A 21,608-nucleotide genomic window follows, 5' to 3' on the forward strand; every position below is an offset into this window, starting at 1 on the left:
CGTTGAAAAGGAATAAGTATACACTGGCGTTCTTTTATGTCCCAATATGTCATGTAGAATGTGGCATTTCAGGGCATTGTTCAAACAGTGGTGAATGATACATTTGAGCAAAGACATATATCTTTGTTCCCAGAGTTTGGCTTTTTGATGTGAATCCAGAACTGTCTTCTATAACTTAAATGAGGTCCAAAGGCACCAAACATTGTGAAATAAATTAAAAAAAAACTAGTATTATGCTCCAAATATTTAAAAATCCTGCACAACACTAACCAACTTCTGCTTTGCAGCTTCTGCTGTTTTTTTGTGCTTCTGGGTCTTCTATAATGTTTTGTGCCACATTTCACATGTAGCTGGGCTCCAGGATGTAGGAGAGGTTGGCAAAGTAGAGAGGTTGGTTGGATTGGGGGCGCAACATTAGGGAGAAGGGGAGGGGTTGTGAGGGACTACTGAAGAAAACAGTGTACTAGTTTAATAGCTTCTGCATGTGTGATTACATTAGGAGATATTGGGAAAGCAGAATTAAGCAAAGTAGGGCTAGGGTAGTTTGATAACTTTGTGCCAATGCGCCTACACCAACCACCAATATTCAGAAGCTCATAGCAAATGATAGTCTCAAATATTCAGTGGCGAGGTTTCTGTAAAATTCAGATGACATTAAACTGAACCAATTCGCTGCCTGTCCCAAAGATCTGACATTTTTGGTGACCACTGAAATACCATGTCTATGACATACTGAGTCATGCTTCAAAATTGTTTAGTTTTGTACAGTTCAAGGTGCTACAGTCTTTTTCCTTTTATTATTACCATTGTGTTAAGTGAAGCCTCTGCAGTTGAACTTATGAACAGTATCAATGTTTTATAATTCACTAGGAAAAGTGGTGGCTTTGATATCACACCATGACATGAGACAACCAATACACATTTGTTTTTCATGCTGCATACAGCACCATACCCTCACCGGTTAAATAATTAACAAACAGCACAGAAATAACGAGGCCAAACACAGCCATTCAATAGAGAATCTGTCCCACTATTCAGCAGAACTTTCTCTACAACCCATCTCTCGTACAACGGCTGTACAGAATCCCACTTCTCCTGTAACATGCCAGGAGTCCTCCAGTTGGTTGTGTTGGAAGCTTTATGTATAATATAGTAGAGGTTTAAGTCCACAGGGGCCCCGTCACCTAAAGAGCCAGTTGTAGCTTGGTCATATTTCTCTGGTGCATGTTGTGATGACGGACCAGCTCATCTGACCTGGCAAACTTCTTCTGACAGCTAGGCCATCTACAACTGAAAGGCTTTTCACCTGTTGACACAGAAATGTCCAGTTATCATGAAAGAAAACCTTATCAACAGCATGAATGTACAAGCAAGATAAACTAGGCATACGGCTAAATGTGTCTGTAGAGACTGGATGAAAGTTTATCTGACGTGAATGATTTTCACATAATTGTTTGATGTTTGGTGGTTTGAATAATTGAGACAGATATTCTTGGATTGTTGGGTTGTTGTTCTATGTGTATAAATGTAGGAAGAAAGGGTGTAATTGTGCTATCTGTACAGTGCTATTGACCAGTCTTAATATCTGTGGTTTGAATAATTGTATGTCAAAGAACTGGTCCTGGACAGCAATAATATATAATACATATGGAGAGCTAAGAGAGTAAATTTAGGGGACGAGCATTTCAATTGTTTTCAACCATTGAGATTTTTTTCTCCATTTGGTCTACTCCTGGGTGTTTAAAATCTCATAAGAATGTGCTCCTCCTGTGGGCTGCAGAACATCCTCGAGGGATTTAGAGTGCCCACCTCTCCCAGGAGGCAGCAATGAAGCAAGATGGTGTCACCCATGCACATGGAGTCGTAAGAACTTGGAGCCTAGATATTCCTTTTTCTTTTGACAAAATCTTTATTTTTAAAGTTTTTTCAAACTATTTATGATTTGGGTGAGGGGGACTGACAGTAAAGTCATCCCGTGTCTTACCCATGTAAGGCAAAGCAGCAGGTTAACTTAAAAAGTATGTATTGCAAAAACTTTTTTTTTTAGCTCTGGATAGAGTAGGGTGGCATGCCGTGGTTCCTTCCATTCCTCGTTCCAGACTGCGCTCAATGGTTTGATTGAATGGCACCTACATCACTAATGTGGATGTAGAGATCATTTGATCAAACCATTAAGCGCAGTTGGAGACTAGGAATTTAAAACTCCTGGAAGTGTTGTATTCTGCAGGAAAGCAGTTTCTCTTCACTACAACAGAGATTAAGAGGTGAGGGGGCCTAGACAGTATATGCAAACCTTGCATTTTATCGCAAGGTCTCCTTTAAGCAAGGGCGTCCCGAGGCTTGGTGTCACCGCGCAATCGCGCGGTCGTCTTAATGACGCCTGCCGGGCAGCCATCTTGGTGATGGATGTCAGGAGAGAGAGGAGGGGAAGTTTTCCCCAGGTAGGATGAGGTATGCCACAGGGTCCCCTCCTCTGTCCTGACACTGTCGGGCTCTCGGTCTGTGACCAAGTGCCCATCTTTTCATAGGGGGTGACACCAAAATGACTGTCAGTCCAATGGTGGCACCCGGGTTCGGGCCGCACCCCCCGCAACCCCCTTGTGATGCCACTGCTTTAAGTTAGGATCAGGTTCAGAGTCAAGGATTAAATTAGGGGTTAAGTTTTAGACTTCAGGTGAGGAAAGGGTTACGTTTAACATGTCAGCTAATGTCAGTTTAAGGTTAGGGATCAGGATGTACTTGGAACAAACTATTAAGCAATTAAAATATGTCTATATGTCTGTTTTTTTAGCTAGAGTAGAAAAACAGGAAGTGAATAGAAAACCCTCCAAAGTGAGTTTTGGCTTGAGATACACTTTATTTTGGCTTGAGGTATACTTTACGTTTTGTTGGTATTGAGTACAAGTACCGATATTTATATTTCGGTACTCGTTGATACCGGTACTTCCGCAAGCATAGAATCGGCTTTTCGGCCAGTCAGGAAGCCAGGCAGCATGTCATTACCCGTCTCCCGGCTTCCTGATAGGCTGGGAAGCCGGCTCCATGTTCCCTTGTGGCACTGCAGGTCAGAGGAAATCTCTGTCTGACAGGAAGTTCCGGTATCAGGGCTAAGTATCAGCGCATTTGGCCGAGTACAAGTACTCGCCCAAATACTTGGTATCGGCACTAGTATACGTATCGGTGTATCCCTAATAATTATTATCAGACACATTTTTCTAAATCTTAAGTGAACTCTGTAATTACAAGCAGCAGTAAAATTCAAGAAAATATAAATGTGAATAAAGGTTTACGCACTTGTTTTACCTGTATGAGTCCTGGTATGGGTCTTTAGATGGTCGGACCGCGAGAACTTTCTCTGGCAAGTTTTACACTGGAAAGGTTTCACACCTGTAGACAGAATTAGAGGCCTTCAAGTACATTGAACCCCTTATACTGAACTTCTCTTACTTGCTTCCTGTGCACTATCTGCACTGAAATCTTAAGTAGTGTCTTGCCCAGTTCACCTTTGCTAGACTAGAGACTGCTCCCCCATTATTTGGTGTTCTCTAGTCCTGACCTAGGGTGACAAAGCTGCTCTTCCATAGATACAGTACAGTGAGTGAGCGTTGTCACCTTAGGAAAAGAAGTGCATTACTAGCACAATAACCAGGATAAAATAAAGGGGGGAAAAGTCTGAAAAAATATTTCTTCTAATATCTTCTATATAATCACCTTTTTAGTTCTTGGGTTCAGATACTCTTCCTAAGCGACATCTTAAACTTAAAAGTGCTTCCTTCTGTGACCCATGTGATTATTCTGTTTTTAAATAGTTATTAAGTGCAGGGCCGGCCTTAGGGGTGTGCGAGCCGTGCGGCCGCACAGGGCGCCATGGCAACAAGGGCGCCGTGCGGCCGTCACAGCTCGTCCTGTGGGCGGCTTCTCTCCCCCTACTTTCTCGCACAGGGCGCCTAAAGGCCTAAGGCCGGCCCTGATTAAGTGATGTGGATATATGTAATCAGGCTAATGGATAGGCAGCTATCGCTGGTCTAAGAGTTTCCACAGTGTCTTTGGCTTGACAGCGAGCACAGTATATGTAATTGAAGCACCACACCAATTAAAATAGTCCAGATACAACTTTATTTCAATAGGTTTAGGGGACAATCCAGTAAAATAGCCAATGCATTTCAGGGGTCCAAAAACACCCACTTCATCAGGGGTTAGTGAGAGAAATCGTGTATATGTACTATAATCTCTGCAGCTTGAAATTTGTATTGCGCTGTGATGGGAGTACTTCAGGCTTGTGTGAGTAGGGATGAATAGTGATTTGGTACATTTTCTCTTGTGCCTTAATCTCAGTGAAAATGTAACTAAATTTTAACATTGAATATTTTCTCGACTTGGCGACAAATGCATTGGAGTCAAATAGAGGTAATTTTTACCTCCATCGGAGAGGGGGGGAATCCCTGCAGGGAGCGGTGACTGGCAGAGGATCAGGAAGTGAGTGGATCGGCGGCATGTTTTCACTTCCCGATCGATAAAGCCGACCTGTGACAGCTTCTTTGTCACAGGTCGGCTCTAACTATGAGGATGAGTGGAAATCACTTACCTCATAGTTTTCCTTTAAGGATCTACAGCTATGTAATAAGATACATTTTTGTTAATAGTTAAGGTACTTGAATGCATTTTTTATTGCTAACTCCTTGTTTTAGTGTCACATTAAAATAATATAAAATATGAAAATGTTCTGTTCTTTTTTTTTTCCCCCGGAGACAAAGAAGATTAAGAAAAGCTGTGGACTATTTTTACTGCTGACCGGTTTGATACCAAAAAATAATTCTGTGTTTTAGTAAAATTGCTTTTTGTAGTACACAGATTCTACACACCTGTGTGTCGTCTTTGATGTCTCTTAAGTTGGTCCGAGCGAGAAAACCTCCTCTCACAGTCTTTAAAATCACACTGATAAGGTTTCTCACCTTAAAGATAAAAATATGTAAGAAAACCAAGTTTAACAAATGAAAAGTCCAATGGCAAAACAAAGCAGACTGCACATTTAGAACTCCATATTTCCAAACATATTGGGGTTGATTTACTTAAAGGCACATAAGCCGTTCACTTTGCAAGGACATTTTCTCTTAGCTTAGTGAATGTGGTGAAAAATCAGTTTGTAGAAATCTCTAACCAGGCAGCACAGTGGTTTAGTGGTTAGTACTCCTGTCTTGCACCACTGGGGGCTCCCGGTTTAAATCCCAATCAAGACACTATCTGCAAGGAGTTTGCATATTCTCTCTGTGCTTGTATGGGTTTCCTCACACACTCCAAAGACATGCTGGAAGGGTAATTTGCTCCAGTCTAAATTGGCATGGTAGGGACCTTAGAATGTAAGCTCCTTCAGGGCAAGGACTGATGTGAAATATGTAAAGCACTGCATAAACTGTTGTTGCTAAATAAATGCCTGTAACAAATAAATAATCATGTGCAAGGAAAAAAAATAAAAATTCTTGCTTGCACACAACTGGATGATGGAAGTCAGCAGAGCTTCACCTCATTCACTAACCCTGTTTGCTTTTTAGTTAATCAACCCCATTGAATTTATTAGCATAAGAAAGGGTTAGAATCTTCTGAGAATTTTATATCCTTCTGTGTCCCTTTTAGGGAGAATTTACCTCACTTTCTGTCGTAGTAGCCAAACAAAAAGTAGATCTCCTCATTGGGAACAAAAACACAGACATAAATTGCTTAATATTATCTTAGTTTTATTACTGTACCTGTCCCCAATGGAGAGATTTTGCTCAGTTTCAGGTCCTGCCTTGATGACCATGCAGTAAGTGTATAAATCTCCCCAAAGGTTCCAAAGACAGGCTCATACTCTTTCTCACTCTGTCCAATCAAAATAAAAATTTTTGCTGAAGCTTATTTTAGAATTGTGTAATGGACTTTAGTCTCACTTGGCTGGAGCTAAACCCTGACACACCACCAACGAGGTATGTGGCTTTACAGGGAAGGCTTGAGAGCTACTAAGAACAGAATGCCAACAAGGTGGAACTTCAGGGTAGAAGTCTATGGAAGTATATTTACTACAGTGCAGGGGGAGGTTTTAATTTCTGATGACTGCTCCTTTATAAGATAATAGGAGTCCTCTTCCACTGTCTATCAGGATGAATAGTTGCAAATGATTCTCAGAGATTAAAACACAACATCTGATGACTATAGTGAAGCATATTTTAACTACCTGTGTGCTTTCTACTATGCATCTGAAGATGGGACAGTTTGAAGTATCTTTTGTTGCATCCCGGGTATGCACACATAAAAGGCCTCTTTTCATTGGTTTCTGTTGATGACCGGACTATAGCTGGGGTCACACCAGGAACACGCCTTACATCCTGAAAAAGAAGACCACGTGTGCAAATGCTGATTATTAAAATGTTGAGTCAAATTGCATTTTTTTTTGTAGCACAACATCAAAGTGCAAAATGTGAACAGCACTTCCAATCAGTATCGTGATTAATCAGCAAAGCATGGATGACAATAATGCAAGGACTCATGGCTTTTTAAGTGGCGCGTTTAAAGTGATTCTGCCACATGCAAAGCAAGAATATACCGTAGTGTTGGAAAACAATGTAGAAATTAAAACCCAGTCCCAGCCGAATCTTTTCTTTTATGACTTTCTTTCTTCTTCTTTTTCTTTTCTTTTTTATTTTATGAGTGTTAGGATCACCCTCACCCATTTACAGAACATCTTGCATTCCGTGAAAATAATACAAGGAGTTCTGTGAATGGACAAGGGGACAGAACGGGGAGGGCAAATTAAGTGATCCCTTCACAGTCGCTGCCACGTCTGGCATCCCTGCAGCACTGGAGGATCACAGCTGTAGGTAGTATCCGGCATCAATGAAGGGATGTTTTTGCAGTTACCTGCAGCCAGCAGGACATGGGAGATTCTTCATTAGAGGACATTAATGTGACTGGTGCTGTAGCCCCCAAAACATTTTTTTGGGGAGTTCAGCTTTAAAGGGTAATTAGACTTTCCCAGGTGAATTTGGGAAAATTGAATTACCCCCACCAATCTGCCCCCCTTCCCTGATCTTACCTGTCTGTGATCGATCTTTCTATTTTGCGGCTGCCGGTGTAATATCTATACTCCATAAACTGTATTTCAAATTTCGCTCGCAAAGTGGCAAGCACTCATTGGTCAGCACGGTAACCTGACTGCGCTGCCCAATGAGAAGCACTTCTGACTGTGCTGACTAATGAGAAGCACTTCTTGCTAAGAAGCCACTTTCATTGGTCAGCACGGTAAGGTGGCGATGCTGACCAATGAGTGCTCACTATTTGCGTGCAAAATTTGAAATACATACCACAGGGCTGCAATCCTATGTACGGAGTTACGGATATTACACCTGCAGCCCTGGAGGGGAAGGAGCAATTGTTGACAGGAAAGAGCAGCAGGGGGGAAGGGGCAGATTGGTGGGGGTAATTCCATTTTCCCTAATTCGCCTGGGGAAAGTAGATTTACCCTTTAAATGGAAATTGTTTATGATTATAATTCATTTAGGCTTTACAACTACTGCAAGACATTTATTTTTTTGCCGTTTGTAGAGCAGCTCAGTTCAATGAAATGGAGCATCTTACAAATGGAAATGTTTTCTTGCAATTCATAGCGATATTCCTTTAACAGAAAAGTGAGGAACAAAGGGATCAGTTGTGTAGAGTACATTGATTGTGTTATCATTCTGCTCTGTGCAGAACAAACTGATCTGAAATATTGTATCTCAGGCTGGAAAATTGAACAAATAGAGCAGCTGATCCGACAAGGACCAGAAATGTCCCTGCCAGTGTTACATTGTAGCAGATAACGTCAGTGTTCCTCTGTGCAACACACTATGCTATGGACCGAAGACAGTACACTGCTGTGTACAATATGAATATTATAATGATCCAATCACGCATATCACAATGATTAGAATTGTTTATATGTGACTTTCTTAAAAATATTATGAAACTTAGGCTGGCTATACACGGTTAGAATTTCAGACGATTCACCGGAATCAGACACAATTCTTACAGCATGTGGTCCTGCCGGCTTGACAAAAGTCAAGTGACCAAACTGAACTGACTTTTGTTAAAAGCGTCGGGCCAAACATTTTCGGCTGAACAGTGACTGCAGCCAATCAGAATACAAAAGCCTGGGGGTTACTCATCATATGCATTTAGAAATTTCCTATAGATGTATAGGAAGCCCAGCCTCCTTAAAAGCACAGAAACACACAAGGGATCCCGCACATCCCAATGGCAGCTGAGAAACTGTAAGGTGCACACGAAATGTTCAAAGCCCATTTCGTGTGCACCTTACTGTATAACTGGTGACAAGTTGTTGAGTGCGTTTGTCGTTTGTTTTGCTTGACAGATTTGGTGCAGCGACGCATGGGGTTTCTCAGCTGCCATTGGGATGTGCGGGATCCCCTGTGTGTTTATGTGCTTTTAAGGAGGCTGGGCTTCCTCCTGACAAAACTGCACCCAATTTGAAATCTACTGCCCCCATGTGCTCCAAGATGGAGACTCTCATAGTTTAGGACCGCACTATAAGAGGTGCCTTGGCACGGCAGTGCGGCTTTCACATTTTCTGCAGAAGACGTGTATCCAAACCTCTGTTATTAACCTCAGTGGTGAGACAAGTTGTTTTACATGCTGGTTTGTGAGTGTTGGCATGAGGGGAGGGTTGGATAGTTGTGTTATCAATCACAACTGAAATGTTGAGGGAAGGTGCACGGGGTGGAGGAAAGATCATGAGCTCAGTTTTGAAAGGTTGAGTTTTAAGAAATGTTGTGACATCCAGACTGATATGTCATTTAGTAGATAAGTGACACGCAAGGACACTGAGGGGGAGAGTTGTGGAGTGGAAAGATAAATTTGAGTGTCATCCACATAGAGAAGGTATTGGAAGCCATGTGAGGTTATTAGTTGACCAAGGGAGGAGGTGTAGATGGAGAAGAGGAGGGGTCCAAGGACAGAGCCTTGGGGGACCCCTACAGAAAGAGGAAGAGGAGGGGAGGAGTTAGAATTGTAGGTGACACTGAAGGAGCGCATTGATAAGTAGGATGAGAACCATGAGAGAGCAGAGTCTTGTAGGCCAAGCGAGTGGAGTTTTTTGAGGAGCAGCGGGTGGTCAACAGTGTCAAAAGCAGCAGAGAGGTCTAATAGCAAGAGTAAGGAATAGTGGCCGTTGTTTTTAGCGGTTATTAGGTCATTGGTGAGTTTTAGGAGGGCGGTTTCAGTGGAGTGTTATTTGTAGCACAACATCAAAGTGCAAAATGTGAACAGCACTTCCAATCAGTATCGTGATTAATCAGCAAAGCATGGATGACAATAATGCAAGGACTCATGGCTTTTTAAGTGGCGCGTTTAAAGTGATTCTGCCACATGCAAAGCAAGAATATACCGTAGTGTTGGAAAACAATGTAGAAATTAAAACCCAGTCCCAGCCGAATCTTTTCTTTTATGACTTTCTTTCTTCTTCTTTTTCTTTTCTTTTTTATTTTATGAGTGTTAGGATCACCCTCACCCATTTACAGAACATCTTGCATTCCGTGAAAATAATACAAGGAGTTCTGTGAATGGACAAGGGGACAGAACGGGGAGGGCAAATTAAGTGATCCCTTCACAGTCGCTGCCACGTCTGGCATCCCTGCAGCACTGGAGGATCACAGCTGTAGGTAGTATCCGGCATCAATGAAGGGATGTTTTTGCAGTTACCTGCAGCCAGCAGGACATGGGAGATTCTTCATTAGAGGACATTAATGTGACTGGTGCTGTAGCCCCCAAAACATTTTTTTGGGGAGTTCAGCTTTAAAGGGTAATTAGACTTTCCCAGGTGAATTTGGGAAAATTGAATTACCCCCACCAATCTGCCCCCCTTCCCTGATCTTACCTGTCTGTGATCGATCTTTCTATTTTGCGGCTGCCGGTGTAATATCTATACTCCATAAACTGTATTTCAAATTTCGCTCGCAAAGTGGCAAGCACTCATTGGTCAGCACGGTAACCTGACTGCGCTGCCCAATGAGAAGCACTTCTGACTGTGCTGACTAATGAGAAGCACTTCTTGCTAAGAAGCCACTTTCATTGGTCAGCACGGTAAGGTGGCGATGCTGACCAATGAGTGCTCACTATTTGCGTGCAAAATTTGAAATACATACCACAGGGCTGCAATCCTATGTACGGAGTTACGGATATTACACCTGCAGCCCTGGAGGGGAAGGAGCAATTGTTGACAGGAAAGAGCAGCAGGGGGGAAGGGGCAGATTGGTGGGGGTAATTCCATTTTCCCTAATTCGCCTGGGGAAAGTAGATTTACCCTTTAAATGGAAATTGTTTATGATTATAATTCATTTAGGCTTTACAACTACTGCAAGACATTTATTTTTTTGCCGTTTGTAGAGCAGCTCAGTTCAATGAAATGGAGCATCTTACAAATGGAAATGTTTTCTTGCAATTCATAGCGATATTCCTTTAACAGAAAAGTGAGGAACAAAGGGATCAGTTGTGTAGAGTACATTGATTGTGTTATCATTCTGCTCTGTGCAGAACAAACTGATCTGAAATATTGTATCTCAGGCTGGAAAATTGAACAAATAGAGCAGCTGATCCGACAAGGACCAGAAATGTCCCTGCCAGTGTTACATTGTAGCAGATAACGTCAGTGTTCCTCTGTGCAACACACTATGCTATGGACCGAAGACAGTACACTGCTGTGTACAATATGAATATTATAATGATCCAATCACGCATATCACAATGATTAGAATTGTTTATATGTGACTTTCTTAAAAATATTATGAAACTTAGGCTGGCTATACACGGTTAGAATTTCAGACGATTCACCGGAATCAGACACAATTCTTACAGCATGTGGTCCTGCCGGCTTGACAAAAGTCAAGTGACCAAACTGAACTGACTTTTGTTAAAAGCGTCGGGCCAAACATTTTCGGCTGAACAGTGACTGCAGCCAATCAGAATACAAAAGCCTGGGGGTTACTCATCATATGCATTTAGAAATTTCCTATAGATGTATAGGAAGCCCAGCCTCCTTAAAAGCACAGAAACACACAAGGGATCCCGCACATCCCAATGGCAGCTGAGAAACTGTAAGGTGCACACGAAATGTTCAAAGCCCATTTCGTGTGCACCTTACTGTATAACTGGTGACAAGTTGTTGAGTGCGTTTGTCGTTTGTTTTGCTTGACAGATTTGGTGCAGCGACGCATGGGGTTTCTCAGCTGCCATTGGGATGTGCGGGATCCCCTGTGTGTTTATGTGCTTTTAAGGAGGCTGGGCTTCCTCCTGACAAAACTGCACCCAATTTGAAATCTACTGCCCCCATGTGCTCCAAGATGGAGACTCTCATAGTTTAGGACCGCACTATAAGAGGTGCCTTGGCACGGCAGTGCGGCTTTCACATTTTCTGCAGAAGACGTGTATCCAAACCTCTGTTATTAACCTCAGTGGTGAGACAAGTTGTTTTACATGCTGGTTTGTGAGTGTTGGCATGAGGGGAGGGTTGGATAGTTGTGTTATCAATCACAACTGAAATGTTGAGGGAAGGTGCACGGGGTGGAGGAAAGATCATGAGCTCAGTTTTGAAAGGTTGAGTTTTAAGAAATGTTGTGACATCCAGACTGATATGTCATTTAGTAGATAAGTGACACGCAAGGACACTGAGGGGGAGAGTTGTGGGGGGGAAAGATAAATTTGAGTGTCATCCACATAGAGAAGGTATTGGAAGCCATGTGAGGTTATTAGTTGACCAAGGGAGGAGGTGTAGATGGAGAAGAGGAGGGGTCCAAGGACAGAGCCTTGGGGGACCCCTACAGAAAGAGGAAGAGGAGGGGAGGAGTTAGAATTGTAGGTGACACTGAAGGAGCGCATTGATAAGTAGGATGAGAACCATGAGAGAGCAGAGTCTTGTAGGCCAAGCGAGTGGAGTTTTTTGAGGAGCAGCGGGTGGTCAACAGTGTCAAAAGCAGCAGAGAGGTCTAATAGCAAGAGTAAGGAATAGTGGCCGTTGTTTTTAGCGGTTATTAGGTCCTTGGTGAGTTTTAGGAGGGCGGTTTCAGTGGAGTGTTTGGGGCGAAAGCCGGACTGAAAGGGGTCCAAAAGGTTGTTATTAGCGAGGTGGCAACTCAGGCGGTTGTAGATGAGGCGTTCTAGGAGTTTAGAGGTGAATGGGAGTAAGGAGATAGGTCTGAAATTATTGAGGTTGGTAGGGTCCAGTGAAGGTTTTTTGGGTATTGGGGTGACTAGTGCATGTTTGAGTGGGGAAGGAAAGATTCCAGAAGAGAGGGAAAGATTGACATGTGGGTAAGAGAGTCTAGGATAGAGCAAGAGGGTGACCGAAGTAGTTTTGAGGGAACAGGGTCTAGGGGGCAAGGGGTGAGGTGGGTGTCAGAGAGAAGCTTAGTAACCTCCTCTGTGGTGACAGGGTCAAAAGAGGAAAGTAACAAGTGTGATGGAGGATCAGGTACTATAATAAAAGGAGCAGTTGATTGGACAGTGGCGATCTGATCTTGAATGGTATCTATTTTGTTTTTGAAATGAATGGCAATGTCCTGGGCAGTGAGTGAGTTAGTGGGTGGTGGTGGTGGAGGACATAGAGTAGTAGAGTAGTATGTAGTAGAGACTTGAAGGTAGAAAAGAGTTGACGAGGTCTGGATGAGAGTGTGTTAATGAGAGTGACAAAATAAGTTTGTTTGGCAGCACGGAGGGAGGAGTTATATTTTATCAGGGCAGCTTTGTACAGGGTAAAGTCAGTAATCAGTTTCATTATCAGACAGACAGTCCAACAGTCCACTGAAGGGGCTCACACACCAGGCCTACGATACGGTCACTAATTGCAAGGCAATGGCTTAGGAAATGGTTTTACTGGCAGAATCTCCAGGTATGAAACCTTGCAACAGATTCCCAAAAAAATTATTTGGTCAAGAAAACTTTATAGAGTGAGGCATGATGCCTAGCATACTGAAAAATAGACTTTGGGTTTACATACGTTTTAAGGCCGCTTCACTCCTGCGTGTTGCAGTAATGTGCACTTTGCTAAGCATACCACAACGCACGCTAAAGCATCCCAACACACAGTTATAGGAGTTGGCAACATACCTATGCTACAGCACACCACAAGAAATATCCTGTTAGCTCTTGTGTTGTATTCCAAAAATAGTGCAAACATGTTTTTTGGCCCTTGCAGTGCATTGCCAGGCCCCTTAAAATAAATGGGCTGCCTTAACGCAAAGCAGCTTAACACACAAAATGCTGCATGTTACCTGGCATTTAGTACCAAATGCAGCGGAAATGTGTGAAGGGACCACAAAGCTTGTCTAAATATTATCATAACAATTAGTAGCACCAAGCTTACTTGTAAGCCTCTGAACACGCCATGTGTGTGTATCCGGTACTGACCCCCACAGCTGTACAACATGGGTGCGCTGTGACTGTCATTTTCATAGGTTGTCCCGTGGCTGTAAAGAGAAACATACCGGTAAAATTAGTACCAATGGCAACAAACAAAAAAACTAGAGGAAGTAAACAATATAACATCTGTCTTATATAGGCAGTTGATGGAGGCTGGCTTTTCATGTCTTGTTACTCTTGATTGCCCTAATAGAGGTTTATGTTTTTTCAGGTGAACCTAAAAAAGATGTTTTAGTTATGGTGGATGCTGATGACTCCCACAGATTTCTTAGGTCTCCCTTGGACTCTGGCGGCAAATTCAGAATTCCCAACCATGGAATCTCACTTCCCTGACGCTAAAGAAGTTTTACTTCTCCTGCTGCATCATCCACAATAAAAAAATAGATGAAATAATCCAAGAGATTATTACCACAGATCTGTATGATTATCTTCTTAATAAGGAGCCTGAAAATATTTAATCTCACCAGCTCAGGTTATTAACCTTAATTTTCTTGGCTGCTAAATGTACTAAAGCTAAATCCTGGAAATTGAGTACAATGAGTTTTCACAAGGTCAAGAGCTGGATGAAAGTGACCATGATCTCCGAAAACATGACACCGAAAGACAAGATGCCCAACTTTGATAAATATGGACTCCCTGGACTAAACATTTTTACCACCTACCTTTGCTAGGAGGCTCCTGCAGTTATGAATATGATGATGGGGTGGGTTGTTCTCTTTAGGTCCCCTGCCCCCCTTTTCAGGCTTCCCACTCCCTTTATCCCCTCCTTCTTCCTTTGCTCTTTCTCCCATCCCCTTTTTCCCTATATACCTACTCCTGACTTAATGTGTGTTCTTGTCTCTCTCTGGCTGTGCTTTCTTTTGATTTCTCTTCACTCTACTTTGGTGCTCAGACTATGGGACTTCTCACTGGTTGTCAGAAATTATTTGGAGGACCCACCATAGATCGCTACATATGTCTATGCATATGTTTTGTTCATGTTATATTAAACCACTGCCTTACTTGTCCATAATGTCGCCTTGTTTTTGTCTTTTGCATAATGTGCACTGTAAAACTTAATAATAATAATATTGAAAGGAGATGGCCTGGAAGGGTGGAGCTGGAAATTATGATATCAATATAGTTCAGCTGGTGTCCCAAAGAGAGATAAGAATGTGGTGCTTCGAAAGACTGTCACCCATCTAAGACCAAATTAGGTAGATGGACCTTTTAGGATTTCTTGACAAAACTTTAAGACTTTGTGACAATCCCTGAAAAAAAGGACAGGCACTGTTGGCACATAATATGTTATTGATAGACTTTAAAGCCCATTTCCACCTTTGTAGGAGCACTTTTAAAAACACATATGCCAGCGATGTACACCGAGTGTACATGAAGCAGGCAAATGTAGTGGCGGTATATGAACACAGAAACTTTTTTTTTTTTGTTAGCTTTCCTCTTCATATCCTCAAGGAAATGGCTGCCTCTGTGCTCTGCAAGCAATATGTGTATATTGCAACTGAGCTCTCTCTGAGCTCTCCACCCCCCATTCATTAGTATTCATAGTGGTATTGTGTGGAAAGGCAGAGCTGGTGTTTAGTGATCATGTTACACACAATCCGACCCCAGTGTCACACTGAGTTTCCTGTGGAGAACATTTTAAATATGTAGGATTTGGGCCTATTAAAAAGTTCATAAAAATGAAGAAAGCCAGCAATGTGAGTCATGAAAATGTGCACACATATACATCATCACTGCACCTCTACATTACCACAATAAATGCTAATCACTCACAAAGGTGGAAATTGACTTTAAATCAAATCAGTAGATCAGGAGTCACACAAGAAAATATAGGAATGCAGCATAATATTATAACTGTTGTGTAGTAAAAAAAAAGTTAATCTTATGTTGTCCACACACTATATGATTATGAGAAACAATGCAAGAGATTAAAAGGAAAATAGCTAGTGCTGATGCTGACAAAGCCCACTTACACATTATCACAGACATAGATTCTTCAACAAGTCAATGGCGAGCGATCATTAGTCAGCACGGCCACATGATCTGACATGAGAATCTCTTCTTTCTTTTGGGATACCATGCCGGTAGAAAGAGGGCTCCGAAGAAATTTCCTTTCATCAGCACAGTCACATGGCCACGCTGACTAATGTATTCTTGCCATTGCCAGCATTATGATGCTAAACAGTCTCTGGGGCTGTGTAGCAAAGTTTTGAAGTGTGCAGCCCTCTACACTGAGCAGCGGGCTGGAAAGGGGGGAGGGGGGGTGGTGAGTTAGTTCACCTTTTAATTTTTGGTGAAAAGGTGAAATAACCCTTAAAAGTCAATCATGTTTTATATCATGCAATCATTCTAGTGGGAAACAATAACTTTTGATTATTTAACTGTTCCAATATACTTTTTTTCCAAATGGATAGAGAAGACAGCGGCACTAGGTTCTTATAGTATACAGTAAGGAGTCTATTCATCAATGTTTTTTCCTTTTATTCACACAATGCTTACCCAGGATTCAAACATTTTTCACATGAGAGTCCATTTAAAAAATATGCAACTCTTATGTGACAGTTGTGTGAATTTCGGGGATAAATATTGATAAATAGATCCCTAAATTAATCTGTCATAAAGTTCTTTATAAATGCCAGTGTGTCTGGTCTACAAAGATTTTTGCGACTTGTTGTAAGGTAGCCACCATTCCAAGCTCACTCCGGTGATGGATTATAATTTCAATACAAATAACATGTAAACATGAGATTGTAGTCCATCCTGGTAGTGATCTTGGAGCAGTGACTACTTTACAACACACACAGGGACCATAGGAAACAAAAGTAGCCCCCCTCCAGAAGGAAGGACGGTGTCAGCACCAATTCAGATATGATTTCAGGATCTACAGCCGAGTGATACACAAATAAGATTCATTTTTGTTAATAGTTAAAGTACTTTAATGTATTTTTAAGATTTAACGCCTGTATAGTGTCACTTTAAAGAAAACTGATTTTTTTCAATGAGATTTGAAAATGAGTCACATGGATAAAATAAAGATCCTTATTTTGTGTTCAATTTTTTTGAATTGAGTCTCTTAAAACGAAATTGTGCATAATTTTATGCACATGAGTTGAAAGTGATTGTGGACTTGTATAATTTACTAAACAGCAAAAACTCCAAAAAAATTTTGGAGATGGCCATATAGTTCACTGACATTTCAGACTTATGTTTATGGGCATTCATGCTAGACATACCGAACTGCATTGTAACTCTGAGCCAAACAAAGACAGATAAATATTTTGGCTTTACGTCTTGGAGATGAGGCTATGTCTAGGTCTGATTTTCCACAGATTCGGCAACTTTGGAAAGGAACTTTTCATCTTTGCTCGTGCGGCCATAGATCATCTATGCAGATATTCTTCCTTTCTACTTGAAGAACATTCAGGTCATTTTTTAACAGTCTGTGAAGTTTTATAACTGCAAGGAAGAAGCTGTACAACTTCTATTGTGTCTTGTATTTTAAGCTGTTCCCTAAAGATTACGTCCCATCTTTAATCTTTTACATTTCGAGTTCAGATGTTGGTCAAGGTTGATGGGTTTCCGCTCTGCAGCTCAGATGAAATATTTTTCTTTAAATGTATGTATATAGATAGATTTATAGGGGTGTTTCAGTTGGTATTGTTTAAAACAGTGGGTGTTAGAGATACCACCATAACAGCCCACAAATCCTGTACGGCCCTGGTGCTGAGGTTCGGGGGGCGGCATGCAACCCATTTGGCACTTATTGCGTGGCCCCCTGGAGACCATTGTAGACAGTGTTCCTGGTTCTCATTACCTAGGTGCTTACTCAGGCCAATGAAGATATAATATCCTTTAAATTGGTGTCAAGCAATTAACTTGTTTGGTTTATTGCTTTTACACTATCTTACTTTTTTCTGCTGCCCTCCTCTTTCCTCTTTTTAGTTTTTTTTTCCATTGATCTTTTATACTAGATCCTGCTGAGAGAAATATCATATGAGGTATAAGTCATTTTTAAAGGGGCTGTAGGGAGCAGAAATCAGGAAGCATTGATAAAGGGGCTGTATTAGCAGTGGTCTCTGGCAGTCTAATGTAACATGTCTCCAGTCTATGAATCATGACCCCAGTTTCCAACAACTTCTATAGCATGTCTGCAGTCTTAGATTATCTCCTGCAACATATCTGTAGTCCCTGATTATCTCTTGTAGCATGCCCGTAGCCTCTGACCATCTCTTGTAGCATGTCTGCAGTCCCTGATTATTTCTTGTAGCATGCCCAAAGGCTCCAACCATCTCTTGTAGCATACTCACACTGCAAGGGATGAAATGCTTGTTAAGTCTAAGGCCAGAGGAATAAACTGCAATACTTACCTTATTCCTTACTCCTTGGGCAGCAGTGCAATCCTCTTCTCTATGACACTACTGGCTGTGGACAGGTGCTCAACATGCTCACATTCAATGCAGCGCTATTGGTCCTTCTTTGAATGTGATAATAATAGAGAGCGACCACACTCTACGAGCGTTTAACCATTGCAGTGAGCGGAGGCCCCACTGCAAGGATAATATTTCAGCTGATGAGAGTGGGGTTTTAAAGGTGTATAACAAAAAATATAATTTTTAATACATGCTGGACACTTTAGTCATGATTTCCTTTTACAGCGTAAATCCTGCAGTTCTTCTTCAATGCACAGTGCATTCATGACACACAAAAGGGCATTTATGAAGCAGATTAGTGATACAATCAAATGCACCTCTACTGGATATCTGGCTGCTTTATTTAGCAAATTATATGCAAATGTTTGCATATAATACCTCATGTGCCTATTCTGGAATTTTTCTCTGGCCCATGGAGTTACGTATACAAAGCCAGGTTCAGTGGACAGATCTCAGACTGACTAGCTGAATCACAGTGATCTCCCTTCCCCCCTCCTTTTATTTCTATATAGTATGTGCACCTTGGATTAAGAGGGGACTTACAGTATTTGTGGTGCCTGAGAATTTGGTTATTTATTGCTTGAGCTGACCCTAATGACAGAGCAATAGTTAATGTATTATTTACATGTAAGGTTAATTTCAGTTAATAAAGTTTGATGAATTTTCACGATGTGTTAAACCAGCATTTCTCATCTGTTCTCATTTGTCATCTGTTCGTCAGCCATGGCATGCTTTAAAAGTATGCAACATTTTGAAGAACCCCAGTATAAAATTAAAAAAATAAACTATAAAAAAATGACGTGTGGTTACCCTCAAAATCTATATCAGACGCTTATGCTAGGTAGAGGTTTGGTATGGATTTTAAGGGGGGACCCCCACACAGAAAGAGTTAAAGTTGAGTTTCACATCACGTTAGGGGCTCCCCTTTACATCGGAATCCTCAGCCCCCCTTTCACATCCAAGTCCTCCTTTTTAACATCAGAATTCCCCCTTTCATATCAGAATCCCCCCTTTCACATCAGAGTTCCCGCATTTCACATTAGAGTTCCCCCGCTTTTACATCAGAGCTTATAATCATCACCACAGTGCGTCTGTGGCAGCATGGCAGAGGGCAGGATGTGGAGCAGGTCTGGATGGACGCAGATTTCTGTGCTCTTCTAAATGCTTAATGAAGTCCTGGATGCGGTCCATCCTGGATTAGCATCATACATTTTCCATGGTGCTGGTGGCTGACTTGCCTGCACCATGGAAAAGCATGATACGCCAGAAGGCACCCCAGGTGCCTGGTTGAGGAAGGCTGTTTTAAATAATAAAAGTGCCATGGGCATTCTTATTCCAAATTGTAGTGTTGGGTCTTTATTTATAGTTGTTATACTGCTGGGTACCACATGCTATCCCATGATATTTTATCTATTTGTTTATTTGATTCCAATTTCTTTGATTTTGACTTGTTGGTGCTTATTGCACCACACTCTGCAAGAACAATGCATTTTCCTTCCACTCACAGTAGTCATAACACACAAATACTACTGTATATAGAAACAAAATAGTAGAAATGCAACAGTGCAGTTCTTCTACACAATGGATGTGTACTCTTACCCTTTCAGTGAAGAACTCAGATTCATCTGGTTCCATGTCATGCATTCTAGCTGCGAGGTCATCTGGTACAGATTGTCACTGTGGTAGAAACAGATGCAATAAGTGACATTCAACAACCCGATCCCATTCAGTCTTATCCACCATGTATTGGTAAGGGCTAAAATACACAGGCAATTTTAATCTCTTGCTACTGAGAGAGGTTACCAGTTGTTGGAAGTCACCTCATTAGATCTAAGGAGATTCTGAGTAGGTCAATCGTGTATCGAGTATTAACTGATCATTAAACTAATGGAACAAACGGCTCTATGTGGACTAAGCTATCCAAGTAACATACGCAGTGCTGATTCCGATCCAGGCACAATCATGCTCCATTCAATGACATGACTGCATTTCATCCCTTTGTTTACATCAAGCTTAGGTAAGGAAATTTCCCACCCGCAGCTGATTGGGTGGCACAGAAGGAGCTTCCTTCTTTGTTTGGGAAGAGATCCTTCCTTGTTCAGAGGAGCTCAGGTATGGACCAAGTTCAGTACTGACATCATTGACCTTTTATGGTCGCATAAGATCAATTTCATTGACCAAATATAGCTATGTAGCCATATAAGGTCAATGACATCACTGCATTCCGTCCCCTTGCATACATCAAGCTTAGGGAGGGAAATTCCTCACCTACAGATGATTTGGTGGCACAGAAGGAGCTTACTTCTGTGTTTGGGAAGAGAATGTTCCTTGTTCAGAGGAGCTCAAGTACGGACCGCGTTCAGTCCTGACATCTTTGACCTTATATGGCCACATAAGATCAATGTCATTGGTCAATTATAACCATGTGGCCATATGAGGTCAATGACATCACAGCACCCCACCCCCTTTGCTTATGTGTAGCTGGGGGGAATGAGCACTTGGCTGGAGAACTCGTCTTGGCACACTGCACATGCGCTGTCCGCTTTTTCTCTCACTTGCAAAACGCTGAGCTGCGCAGCTGCAAGAGAAAGCAAACTGCACATGTGCAGTTAGCAAAGTCAAACTCTCCTAGCCGAGTACCTGTTCATAAAGAGATGGGGCCACGTTTAAAACCATTGGTCCATCTTGCCATGTACATGGGACGGAGAGAGGGAGCCTATTGGAGCACCATTAATAAAAGAAGGCATGGAAGGCAGCATTTTAATATGCATTGCAGCTGTAATGTTAATCGATTAAAAAAATATAATAATAAAGGGGAACGAACCTTGTAAGTAAATTTAACCCCTTGTTACATACGCACCTCTCTTGTACCAAGAGCCTAATCTTTCTGGAACCAGTGATACCAGTGCCATGACTTATTGCTTCATACATCCATGAATTCTTATTATATAAACTGTCTACATCAGGGATAGGCAACTTTAACACTCCAGCTGTTGTGGCACTACAAGTACCATGAGTCGAAATGCAGCCACAGGCATGACTCCCAGAGGCATGATGGGTCTTGCAGTTACACCACAGCTGGAGTGCCGAGGTTGCCTACCCCTGGTCTGCATTATTCATTCTTCTACTATATCCTTTTTTTTTCAGGAGTCGCCAAGCTATCTGGCTTTGTTTGCAGGTTCTTTGCCTAGTCTGGCATTATATCTGCCTAACAAAGACAAGAAAAGAATAAGGGAATCACTCATTACAAGGTCTGGACTGGCATGAAGCTCACACAATATTCTTCATATCAATTCTAAAACTATCTTCTCTCCTGCAGTTTCCCCCTGTCATCCCGTGCTGGTCTGTACCACTGCGTTTAGCAATTCCACAAATTCTTCCTGTACCGCCAGTGTAATTAATACCTCCAGGACCATTTTTTTTATTAGAAATACCAGCTCAGGAAAATTACAGCAGGAGATTCTTTTAAACCCGTGTTGAGATGACACGTCATTTTTAACTTTAAATGTTTCTTTTTTCTTCCTTCGCCCTGTTCTGCTGGGTTCTTTTCAACAAGTGGTCTCATTTTTCTCCGGATTGTCATTAATCTAAATGTATTGCATATCACTGTGTTCCCTTGGAAAGCTATTACCTTTGTTACTAAACAGTGCAGCCAAAACAGGGCGCTGATCTGCCTCGTGGTAATTAAGTTCATTAACCTTTCCGATACCAGAAGGGTTTCTTCTGGGCTTCCTACAT

At 41.8% G+C, this 21,608-nt stretch overlaps 1 protein-coding gene across 2 annotated transcripts in view; it reads right to left on the reverse strand.

Annotated features, from left to right (window-relative positions):
• Positions 1–758: 758 nt before the first annotated feature.
• WT1 (Wilms tumor 1) overlaps positions 759–21,608 on the reverse strand; it is a 53,672-nt gene continuing 32,822 nt past the window's right edge. Inside the window, exons 4-9 of one of the 2 annotated variants that reach the window (XM_018567795.1) lie at positions 19,470–19,547; positions 13,385–13,487; positions 6,209–6,359; positions 4,863–4,952; positions 3,304–3,387; positions 759–1,306 (exon numbers count right to left, since the gene is read on the reverse strand). In XM_018567795.1, the coding sequence (XP_018423297.1) occupies positions 1,185–1,306; positions 3,304–3,387; positions 4,863–4,952; positions 6,209–6,359; positions 13,385–13,487; positions 19,470–19,547 (628 nt within the window). In that variant the 3' untranslated portion in view covers positions 759–1,184. Of the gene's footprint in view, positions 1,307–3,294; positions 3,388–4,862; positions 4,953–6,208; positions 6,360–13,384; positions 13,488–19,469; positions 19,548–21,608 lie in introns of both variants that reach the window. The other variant, XM_018567788.1, reaches the window with a different exon arrangement.

The sequence above is a fragment of the Nanorana parkeri genome, unplaced genomic scaffold (genome assembly GCF_000935625.1).
Source record: "Nanorana parkeri isolate BGI_ZX_2015 unplaced genomic scaffold, ASM93562v1 scaffold30, whole genome shotgun sequence".
NCBI classification, from domain to species: Eukaryota; Metazoa; Chordata; class Amphibia; order Anura; family Dicroglossidae; genus Nanorana; species Nanorana parkeri.